Source organism: Aethalodelphis obliquidens, unplaced genomic scaffold (assembly GCF_003676395.1).
Source record: "Aethalodelphis obliquidens isolate GAN/ISIS:26980383/991018 unplaced genomic scaffold, ASM367639v1 scaffold43, whole genome shotgun sequence".
Taxonomy (NCBI): Eukaryota; Metazoa; Chordata; class Mammalia; order Artiodactyla; family Delphinidae; genus Aethalodelphis; species Aethalodelphis obliquidens.
In genome coordinates, this window is record NW_020837987.1 from 8,395,607 (window position 1) to 8,407,931 (window position 12,325).

The 12,325-nt window shown below is 48.7% G+C and overlaps 1 protein-coding gene across 1 annotated transcript; it reads right to left on the reverse strand.

The window, feature by feature from the left end:
- Positions 1-5,864: 5,864 nt before the first annotated feature.
- GMFG (glia maturation factor gamma) lies at positions 5,865-10,688 on the reverse strand. The gene is made up of 7 exons (XM_027079512.1): positions 10,582-10,688; positions 10,101-10,197; positions 9,954-10,003; positions 9,451-9,500; positions 6,753-6,835; positions 6,201-6,274; positions 5,865-6,027 (listed from the first exon to the last, which is right to left on the reverse strand). Exons 1-7 carry the CDS (start codon positions 10,582-10,584, stop codon positions 5,956-5,958), a joined length of 429 nt encoding a protein of 142 aa, XP_026935313.1. The 5' UTR covers positions 10,585-10,688; the 3' UTR covers positions 5,865-5,955.
- Positions 10,689-12,325: the final 1,637 nt, after the last annotated feature.

Here is a 12,325-nt window from a genome sequence, read left to right on the forward strand (position 1 = left end):
GCCGGGGGAGGGGGCGCGGTGCCGCGGGGCCGCCTCCCTCCCGCCTCCCGCCCTCCCTCCCGAGCCGCCGCCGAGCTCCGCCCTCCGCACCACCCGCCGCCGGAGCCCCGCCGCCGCCACCACCGCAAGCGGGGAGGGGACGCCGACCGGAGGGGCGGGCGGGGCGGCTACACGCCCCCGCCCCCCGCCCCTGGGCCAGCTGCAGACCCCTCTCCCCTGCGGAGCTGCCGGCCCGCCCCCAACCCCTCCCCAGCCCCACCTCCAGCCCTGCCGGCTTCCCGGGAGACCACCAGACCACGCCCCGACTGGCATGGGGAACCCTTGAAGCCCCAGTGGAGACCTCGGATCGTGTCCCAATGCCCAGGGGGACTCCAGATCATGCCTTACCTCCTTTGAGAACCCAGACCATGTTCCTCAGCCACCCAGGACCACAAATCATGTCCTACTCTCCTTGGTGACCTCAGACTCTGCCCCAAACCCATCAGGGACCTTAGTCGGTACCCCCAAATCTAAGGGGACCCCAGACCACATCCCAGCATCCAAGGGGATCCACAGCACCCCCATCAGGGACCGTAAGTCATACCCCAACATTCAGGTGGACCCCAGACCACACCCCATCACTCAGGGCCCCCAGATCACACCCCAACATCCAGAGAGGATTCAGACTATATGTCAACATCCAGGGAGACCCCAGATCGCGCCTTACTCCCTTTGGGGACCCAAACCATGTTCTACAGCCACTCAGGACCACAAAACATATCCCACTCCTTCCTGGGGACCCTCTATGTCCTTCTAACCTCTCGACCTCAAACCATTCCCTGCCCCCCAATAGGAACTCCAGACCACGTCTAACATCTAGGAGGCCCAAATATGTCTCTCACCCACATGGGAGACCCTAAACGTTCCTGATTACCCCCATTAGATCCCAGATCGTCCTCCCCTCAAAGGCACCCCTTGGTTTACAGAATGCCCAATTTGCCCCAGATTCTTGATCTTCCTCCCCACCGGTGCTGCCCTCCTGAGGACCCAGCCTCCTCCCCATTCCTATTCTCTCTCTTGAACCCTGAAGACCTTTCCCCCTCCCTGTGGCTTCTGTGGAGTCCAGAATGCCTTGTTCCTTCCTTGTTCAGACCCCTTTGCCCAAATCCTATCAAATAGCTGACCCCCAGCCCTTCTCCCACTGAGTATCTCAGGCCACTTTCCACCTGTTTTTGAGATATTCACTGGCCCCTAAACCCAGCAAGTCCTCCCCTCAAAATCTGTCTTACTGCAATTCCCCAGCTTCCTGGTGGCGCAAATCCCTCCCATTTTGAATCCCATTTGGATCCCAAGGTCCTCCCCTAAACCCCTTCCCTAAATTCTTCCTAGCCACATCATCACATGGAGCTTGCCCTGCCCCCCAGATCAAGGGCATCTCTGCAGAGCTTCCCTCTAGTGAACCTCCCTCTAGTGAAGCTCCAGTGAACCACTCACAACCATTAGATGTCCCTGGGGACACTCACAATCCCACCTCCCACCCCCTAGTCTTTAGATTTCACCATCACCATCACCATTACCACCACCACCCAGGCACCATCCCCACCTCTCACCCTGGTATTTGTTGCTCCCTGCCAGGATGTGGAGGACCAGGGCTGGGAGGACAGATGTGGGAGAATAATAACAGCAACAGCAAAAGTGGACACGTGTCAAACACTACTATGTACCAGGAGTGGATCTAAGGGCTTCACATATATGACTCCATTCACTCTTCACAGCAGCCAGATGAGGAAGTCGCGTTATTATCCCCATTTTACAGATGAAGAAAATTGAGCCACAGAGAGGTTTAGTTACTTGCCTAAGCTCACACAGGTGGTAAATGTCAGAACAAGGTGGAGGCGAACGGGAAAGAGGGTGAGGGCAGGCCTGGGATGGACGGGAGTGGAAGGGGGCGGGGTGGTGAGAAGTTAATAATAAGAGAGACAAAGGTATACAGAGGTGGAGAAACAAAGAGCCTGAGTCCAGGCAGAGACAGCCTCACTCACAGAGCATATCTGGCCCTGTGAGCTCTGGCCCCTGCCCACCTCTTGACATCATCCCTGACCACGCTTGTCTTTTAGCCTCAATAATGAATTTTCTCTTCCTTCAACATACCACCTGAATTCCAGCCCCTTGGCCTTTGCACTGTTTTCCCCTTCCATGGCTGATCCCATCTTTTCATTCAATTCTTAATTCAAATGTAATCTCTTCAGAGATCTCTTTCTCATGACCAATTTACATCCCCCCCACCACCAATTCTCCCGATGTCTGCAGATTACTTTGAAATACTTTAAAAATAACAATGGATTCATGGATGGATAGTTGGATGGCTATGTGATAAAGCAAGCACAGTCAAAACGTTAATGGTAGGGAATTCCCTGCCAGTCCAGTGGTTAAGACTCCAAGCTTCCAATGCAGGGGGCACAGGTTCAATCCCCGGTCAGGGAACTAAGATCCCACATGGCACATGGCGCAGCCAAAAAGAAAAGTTAATGGTAGAATCTAGGTGATGGATATATGGGTGTTCACTGTAAAATTATTTCAACTTTGCTGTATGTTTGAAATTCTTCATGATAAATGTTGGTGGGGAAAAAACCAGAGGACTCTTCTAGAGACTAAAGAGGCGGCAAAAAAAACACAAAACTCAGATGGGTCCCACCATTTTTATCATCCCATCACCTCATTTTATTTCCTTCATAGCCCTATCACTCTTGCTAATACTCTTCTTTGCTTGTTGTTTACCTATTTATTGTTTACTTATTCATTTATTGCTTATTGTCTAGTCATTGAAATGTAAGCCACCTGAAGGAGGTGGCATGGGCACCAATTTTCTCCAGTGTCCAGAGTAGTAATTGGCACCCAGTAGGTGCTCGGTAAACATGTGTTCTTGAACTCCTCTTAAGAGAGGGTCTGGAAGCTATATCTGCTGCAGACTCACTGGAGAGCCCACACTCAGGAATACACAGGATCTCGCAGCCTGGGGTCCCTGCAAGGGGAAGGATATACCCCAGAGGCAGGGGAATGCCCCATGAGGTCAGGGAATGTGAGATGGCCTGAAAAACAGGGCAACCGGTGGAAGCTGATAGTACGATGAATTCCCTGGGGCCCTAATTCCTGACCTAGACCAGCTAATAGAGATCCAATCTAATTCTTCAACAACTTAGGCCCTGCCCCCAAGCATAGGCTCCACCCTCTGTCTCTAAGGCCCCACCCCACAGCAAAATCTCTCCCCTATCTGACCTAAATAAATAACACCCCTCGGGACATCTCTGGTGGGCCAGTGGTTAAGAATCCCCCTTCCAATGCTCGGGACACGGTTTCTATCCCTGGTCGGGGAATTAAGATCTCACATGCTGCGGGACAACTAAGCCCACACGCCACAACTAGAGAGCCCATGTACCACAACTACAGAGCCCACGCGGCCAGAGTCCACGGGCCACAACTAGAGAGAAGCCCACGCACCACCCCCCGCAAGGAAAGATTCCGCATGCCGCAACTAAGACCCGAGGCAGCCAAAAATAAATAAATAAATACTTTAAATAACACCCCTCAAGCCTAGGTCTCACCCTCACAGCCCAAGCCCCACCCCTTTACCTTAGTCACCACCCTAAAATTTATAACATTCATACTTCTTCAGCCTGGGCCCTGCCCCCACCTAAGCCCCACCCCTCCACCTTAGGCTCCACTCCAAAAGCGTCAAGCTTTCAGCCTAAGCACTGGCCCTTCAAGCCTAACTTGGGTACCCCATTCTCAGCTCCGACCTAACGTCCAGTCTTCACCTGTTCAACATAAGCCCTGCTCACATTCAAGGTTAGCAGGGAGAAGTGCCCCAGGAAAAGCCTAGGGAGCCTGGATTTGTGGGAACCTAGAGAGGAGGTTGGTGGAAAGAGAGGAGGTGGCTCCCAGTTTGTACCGCCCCTCAAAGGCCTGGCCCCAAACCAAAAGCAACGCCCCATTGAGCCCACTTTGCATTGTACAGCGGTATTCTGTTCTGACCTCTTTGATTGGTCCCTCCACAAGCCCTCTACTCAAACCTACTCTGCATTGGACTGCCCCTCAGAGTCACCCTCTCTGATTGGTCCCTGCTTTCCAAACTCCTTGCTCCTGATTGGGCAAGTCCTTGCACATGCCTCTTTCTGATTGGATCGTTTGCAATCATGAACCTGGAGGCAGACAGTTTAACCGTGGTGTGGGGGGTAGTGGGAGGAGAAAGAGGAGGTAGAGGAAGAGGAGCGGGTTCCCTGAATCCCCTGCCTAAGAGAGGGAGTGGCCGTGGACCACAGGATAGCTTTGGGTTAAAGTTCTAACTGTACAGACCACTAGCTGTGTGGCTTTGAGCAACTATTTTTGACTTCTGTGCCTCAGTTTCTTCATTTGTAAATTGGGATAAAACTGGTACCTTCTTCACGGGTTACTGTAGGAATTAAATTAGTTAATACCTGTAAAGTGCTTATAGAAGTACCTGGCACATAGGAAGCCCTCAATCAGAGTTGGCTATTATTATCCATTTGATCATGTAAGTTCATGACCTTGGACAAATCCTTTTGCCTCTCTGATCCCTGCAGACCAGGAGTTGCTGACCTCTTCATTGAATGACCCGTCCTATCTCCTCATCTCTAGCCTTTAGGAACTGAGGCTGTGCAGAGGGATGTGTAGAGACATCCCTAGCAAGAGAAATGGGATAGGGGCACCAGCATGGGTGAAAGAGAGGAGAGGCGCTCAACCCAACCCTCTCCCCACAGAAAACTGAGGGCAGTGGGGATCTCTCTATAGTCCAGTGTAGAGCGATTCTATCCTGAATCCCTCATGCAAAGGGCTTGTCCTGACTGGGGACAAGGGGCAAGGGATGGGACAGAGTGGGGTGATGAGGACATGTTAAGGCTGGGAAGGAAGGGGAAGGGTTGGAGCTGGGCTTGTGGACCCTCCCCCAGGAATGACAGGGCCGGGGGAGGGGCAGCCAGGGCCCAAGGTCACTCTGTCCTTGTTACCATGGCAACAGCCACCTCTCAACTGGGAACCTGGAAAAGGGTGGGAGGAGGGAGTTCCCAGGTCCCTGAATCTAGGGACAGAGAGAGGAACAATCAGAGACCTGGAGGAGAGGCAGAGAGAGACAGTGATTCAACTCTGTGAAAACCTGCCCATCTCAGAATCCTCAGAGCCTGGTACACTGTGGGTGCTCAATGAATGTCCCTCAGAAACAGAAAGCCTGAGAGAGTCAAATACCCAGAGATGACAGAGAAAGAAAGAAGAATCTCCAGACAGGGGCAGGCAGTGTCCCTTTCCTGCCTCCTCAACCTCATACTCCTCAGGGTTCCACTGAGAGTCCTGGATCCTCTTAATCTTTCCCAGACCTGGGCCCTCAGGCCTACCCAACTGCACAAACCACCCACCCCCAGCAACTCCCCAGCCCCTGAAGCTGTTCTATTTCACTTTTATAGCAACTTCAACAACTTTTCTGCCTTTAAAATCTTCCTGCCTGGGGGCTTACTGAGAAAATTAGCATAGGTACAAGCTAATGCCTGCTAGGGTGGGAAGGTGAGAGGTGGGGAGACAGGCACTCTGCCTTCTTTACTCTCAGGGACGCAGGTGTCCTTGTCCCCCTTGGGAGTGGCCCCTCCACAGATTCAGATATCCCCCCAATCCCTCTAGGAGACCAGGCCTCCCTCATTTCTCCCTAGGAAATCCTGCAGGCCCCTCCCTTTCTTTCAGAGGAACAGGTACTGAATCCTCCTTTACTCCCAGGCCTCAGCAGGCGTCCACTGGATCTGCCTGCCCTCTACTGGCCTAAGGCTGGTACTGCAGGACTGCCACCTACAGCCCACAGTGAGGAACAGAAACTGAGCCAGAACTGAGGGTCTCTGAGTTCTTGTATTTTAATTTCTTTAAGGTCTCAGATGTTCAGGTCCTAGGGGGCCTGAGTTCAGGTCCCCCGCCCAGAGGTCAGCGAAAGAAAGACAACTTCTCCTGGAGCCAGGCCTCTGTGAGGTCATCAGTGGTGCGGATTTCAAACACCTGGGCAGAGAGAGGGCTCAGTATTATAATCCACTCAGGAACCGAAAAGAGTGAGGGCCCTGACCCCCTCCTCCTTCAGACCCAGGAACCCAGATCCCCAGCCCCCTCATGGCACAGACCAGGAGTCCAGACTCTCCCTCTCACACTCGGGAGCCTCAGCCCCAGGCCCAGACCTTTGTGAGCTCTGCCGTCTGCACCAGCCTGTTCTTGCTTCCTGCGTACATCATCTGTTGTTCAGGCTTGCAGCCTGTGTGGAAAAGAGAAGGAGGAAGCATAACTGGGGGATGCCAGAGTGTTCTCTAAGGCCCTAGTAATGTCCTGCAGACCCTGGAGTTTTCTAAGGGTCCCAGGAACTGTTCTAAGGAGGTCCCTGGAGGCTATAGTCAGAGTCCCCAGGTTTGTTTGGGGGCTTGAAGTTATTTTAGGGTCCCTGGAGATGGTTTGGGGCCAGACAGGGGTTTCTAGGTAAAAGGAAGAAGTGAGTTTGCTTATACGCCTCAGGACTAAGGAGGATGGTGGCTCTGTGCCTCCACCTCCACCCAATGCCCTCTCAGGACTCACACCACACACACACCACTCTCACACAGGCACCCACACACATGCACACAGTCACACAATCACCAGTCACAGGCATGCACACACACTTGCACTCAAACACACACACTTACACACCCTCACACAGAATCTAAGACCACTTTCTCAGGATGAGTAGAGCTGTGTCTCACCCACAGGGCTGGAGAAGATGAAACACAAGGGGTAGGACACTCGGCCATCGGCGTGCGTGTACTTGTAGCTGTAGACCACGAACCTACAGCAGCAAGAGGGAATCCAAACTCAGGACTTGGCCTGGAGCCCAGGCCCAGTGCCCATTACCTGAGACCACAACCTTGAAATCTTGACTGAGTCTGAGAACCTAGGGTTAACAACTGGGACGCAGGGTACTGGCCTCAAACACCATAAATGATTTAAAAAATAATAATAAAAATGGATAACTAATAAGAACCTGCTGTATTAAAATAAATTATTTTTTTTAAAAAGATAACATAGAACTATACATACAGTGTATAAATGTCAGTTTCCCAGTTTTGATACTGCACTATAGTTAGGTAAGATGTAACCATTGGAGGAAACTGGATAAGGGGTACTATATTTGCAACTCTCTGTGAATCTATAATAATTTCAAAATTAAAAGTCTTTTTAATAATTAAAATAATAATAATAATAGTAAATGCTAAATAGAACTACCATATGATCCAGCAATTCCACTGCTGGGTATTTATCAAAGAAAATGAAAACAATAATTTGAAAAGATATATGCACCCCCATATTTATTGCAGCATTATTTATAATAGCCAAGATATGGAAAAAACCTAAGTATCTATTGATGGATGAATGGATAAAGAAGATGCAGTATACACACACACACACACACACACACACACACACACACACACACTGGAATACTATTCAGCCATAAAAAAGAACAAAATCTTGCCATATGCAACATGGATGGATGTTGAGGGCATTATGCTAAGTGAAATAAGTCAGAGAAGGATAAATGTCTTATGATCTCACTTATATGTGGAATTTAAAAAATAAAAACAAAGAAACAAGCCACCAAGTTCATAAATACAGAGAACAGATTAGTGGTTGCCGAAGGTGGGGGTGGGCGAAATGGGTGAAGGGAGTCAAAACGTACAAATTTCCAGTTATTTGATTTCCCATTATTTATTTTAAATAAGTCCTAGGGATATGACGTACAGCATGGTAAGTATAGTTAACAGTGCAGTATTGTATATTTGAAAGTTGCTAAAAGAGTAGATATTAAAAGTCCTCATCGTAAGAAAAAAATTTTTTTAAACTATGTATGATGACAGATGTTAACTAGATTATGGTGGTGAACAGTTTGTAATACAGTATATACAAATATCAAATCATTATGTTGTACACCTGAAACTAATATAATATGTCAAATATATCCCAATAAAAAATTTTTTTAAGAAAAAGTGGCTTAGGGACTTCCCTGGCGGTCCAGTGGTTAAGACTCTGCCCTTCCACTGCAGGGGCGCAGGTTCCATCCCTGGTCAGGGAACTAAGATCTCACATGCCGAGTGGTGCGGCCAAAATAAATAAATAAATAAGTGCTTATTTGATTCACAACAACCCTATGATATAGGTACTATTATTATCCCCATACTACAGATGGAAAAATTGAGGCCCAGAGAGGTGAAGTCACTTGCCCAAGTTTCTATGGATAGATTTGAACCCAGGAAGTTGGCTGGTAGAGTATAAGTGCTCAACCACTATGTTTTACTATACAGAGAACTAGAATCAGGGGCTGAGACTACAGCCAGCTACATAATTTCCCAAGCCCAGCACAAAATGAAAATGCAGGGCCCCTTGTTATAAACACAGGAGAAAGGCTTTTTTCCTTTCTTCTGCAGTCTCTCTCCAGATTGATCTTTTAAAATTTCCTATTTAAAATCACGCTCTCTTGGGCATGGGGACACTCACAGAGGGAATGGAAATGCTCAAAGGCACACCCTGGAACTTGTCATGCAGGGGGTGAGTACCGACCCTGACCCTGACACTCCCGGAACCTGTAATCAGGTCCCCTGCCTAGGACAGAGGGCAGCAGCCATTGCTGGGCAATGTAGGGAATGGGTAGCTGAGAACCCATCCAGGCTGGAGATATGAGCTGAGGGAGGCTCCAAGCCCCCAGCACATGCTCCATTGTTCCATCACACTTCACACAAAACACAGATTCAAAGATATAACTATAAAGAATTTCAAGACAGCAGGCAGTCGTAGAGCATCAAGCCCTGCATTCAAGGCTCCCTTCTGGGTACGGGGCCCTGTGTGACTGCACTTGTCAGACGCCCAGGATGCTGGTCCTGGCTGAGATCTAGAGCCTGAGATCTCAACTCTGAGGCTCAGAGTTGTAGGGCACCCAAAAATCAGTTGAGATGAAAAATCTAAAGAGACCAGTTTTCACAGAAGTGTCGAAAAGCTCCTCCACACACAAAAGCACCAGGCTCCTCTGGCTTCACACAGGATTCTCCCCAATCATTAAAGGTCAAATAAATCCTTTGCTACTCAAAGTATGCCCAAGTATTGAAAAATAAGGAAATTTTAACTTTTTTTTTAAATGAAGCAAGTGCAATGTTGAGACCAAAACCTGACATGGTTTGTACAAAAAAAAAAAAAAAGCAAACTCTAACATTACATATGACTATTAGTGTAAAATTCTGCAATAAAATTTTGGTAAACAAACCAAAAGTCCTAGGACAGGAACATTTGACTTCAGAGACATAGATCCCGAGCCCATGAATAGGACTGGAACCCAAACAGTCCCTCAGTCTGTATCCCTATCGTCACCCCTCTCCCCATGGCCTGACCGTCCCCTTCCTTCCCCCAGCATACCTGGGCTGTCTCTCTGGCAACTCCATTTTTAGTTCCTCTGGAGAAATATTCTGGGGATGAGGGGAGAGAAAAAAAAAAGACTGCCATTAAATGAACACTTACTGTGTGCCAAGGCACTTGTCCAAGAAATACACATACATGGATTAACTCATTGACCTCTCGCAAATCCCAGAGGGGTTGGTCTTATTGTTATCCCCATTTAACAGATGAGCAAACTGAAGCCCAGAGGTGTTAAGACACTTTTCTTCTAAACCCCCTACAAGGATTAAATCATTGAATCCACAGACAACTCTAAGAGGTAGGGACTGCTATCACCGTTTCACAGATGAGGAAAGAGAGAGCCATACGGGTGAAGTCTCTCACCTAGGGTCACAGCTAAGTTGGGACTTGACCTCCGGGTCTTTCTGGCCCCCCATGCCAGGCTCTTAGCATCAGTCACAGTCGCTTGGGTCTCCCAGTCCCACCCTGCCCTTCTTGGAGGTCCCATCCCCCGATCCCCTCACCTGAAATTCTTCCTCCAGCACCACCATCTGCCGGTCTTTGTCCACCTTCACTGAGGAGGGAGGGCACATGGGGGTTAGAGGCCCCTCCCATCTGTCCCCACGCTTGTCCCCATACCCCATCCTTCCAGGAGGGAAGATGACACTCACTTATTATGGCCGCATTGTCCGTCTCTTTTCGGAAGCGAAATTTCCTCAGCTTTTCCTTTAGCTCTGGGTCCACCTCGCACACCACCAGGGAGTCAGACTGTCAGAGGAGCCCAGCAAGAGCTGAGTCGCCTGGCCTCAGCCCTACCCCCTTCCCCAAACCTCAGTTTTTCCATCTACTAATGAGGAGGAAGACCCAATAGCCCATAGATTGCCTTTGTGAACATTAGGAAAAGGCTCCTTTCCCTCAGGGCAGATGCTGCCCCTTTGCAGAGCAGAGGCTGGACTCGAGCCCTCTCAGCAGGTGCCTTTGGGCAACGCCCAGGGTGGCCCAGGGATCTGCTTGCCTGGGCTAAACCCGAAACCACAGTCTCTTTTCCCCCAGCCTTGACCTCCCTTCCACAGCCTGACCTTCACCCTGGTGTCCTCCTAGCCCCAGCCCCACTCCAGCCCCTAGCCCTTTCCATACGATCCTGGTCCCAACCATGACTTTTCTGTCCACAGGCCTCTTCTTTTCTGGGTTCCGCTGTCCTCTAGGGGTGGGGACCAGGGCTACAGGGGGCAGGGTGTGGGGTAGGGGAAAGGTTTCATCTAACACCACATCCTGTTTATGCCCATTCTGGGACAACTGTTACAGATGACTCCTCCCCCTCTTTCCTTCCCCTCATCTGCTGGAACCTCCCAGGCTTTGCAGTCACCCAGACCAGGTTCGAATGCTGCCTTACTGTGTGGCCCTAGCTAAGTAACTTCACGCCTCTGATTCAGGATTGTTATGAGGATAAAATAGTTTCACATATCTCCCAGCATGGTGGACACACTCAATACACAGTAGGTAATGATGAGCTTGATTATTTTTTTAATTTGTATTGGAGTATAGTTGATTTACAATGTTGTGTTAGTTTCAGGTGTATAGCAAACATATACACATACATATATCCACTCTTTTTTAGATTCTTTTCCCGTATAGGTCATTACAGAGTATTGAATAGAGTTCCCTGTGCTTTACAGTAGATCCTTATTACTTATCTATTTTATGTATAGTAGTGTATATATGTCAATCCCAATTTCCCAGTTTATCCCTTCCCCTCCTTTTGCTCACTGGTAACCCTAAGTTTGTTTTCTACATCTGTGACTCTATTTCTGTTTTGTAAATAAGGTCATTTGTACCATTGTTTTTAGATTCCACCTATAAGTGACATATATTTGTCTTTCTCTGTCTGACTTACTTCACTCAGTATGACAATCTGTAGGTCCATCCATGCTGCTGCAAATGACATTATTTTGTTCTTTTTTATGGCTGATTAATATTCCATTGTATGTATGTACCACATCTTCTTTACCCACTTGTCTGTCAATGGACATGAGGTTGCTTCAATGACTTGGCTATTGTAAATAGTGCTGCAATGAACACTGGGGTGCATGTATCTTTTTTTAAAAAATAAATTTATTTATTTTAGGCTGCGTTGGGTCTTCATTGCTGTGCACGGGCTTTCTCTAGTTGCAGCGAGTGGGGGTTACTCTTCGTTGCAGTGCGTGGGCTTCTCACTGCGGTGGCTTCTCTTGTTGCAGAGCACAGGCTCTAGGCACGTGGGCTTCAGTAGTTGTGGCACGTGGGCTCAGTAGTTGTGGCACAGTCTTAGTTGCTCTGTGGCATGTGGGATCTTCCCAGACCAGGGCTCAAACCTGTGTCCCTTGCATTGGCAAGCGAATTCTTAACCACTGCACCACCAGGGAAGTCCCTGGGGTGCATGTATCTTTTTGAATTATGTTTTTCTTCGGATATATGCGCAGGGATTGCTGGATCATATGGTAGTTCTATATTTAGTTTTTTAAGGAACCTCCATACTGTTCTCCGTAATGGTTGTACCAATTTACATTCCCACCAACAGTGTAGGAGGGTTCCCTTTTCTCCACACCCTCTCTAGCATTTATTATTTGTAGATTTTTTGATAATGGAATAATGAGCTCTTTAGCTCCTCCTCCAGGAAGCCTTCCTGGATTCCCACCCACCCAATCTGGAATATTTTAATTCCAGAGCTGAAAGGGGGAACTTAGAGATGTTTGCTGGTCAAACTGCCACTTATTAGGTTGATGGGGAAATGGAGAATAGAGAGAAGACTCCACAGCACCCAAGTAATGATGAATTTTTTCCTGCAATTATTCAACCTCATGGGCCTTATGATGGCGCTACAACAATGGTGTTCCATCCTATCAGACCAATACCTCCT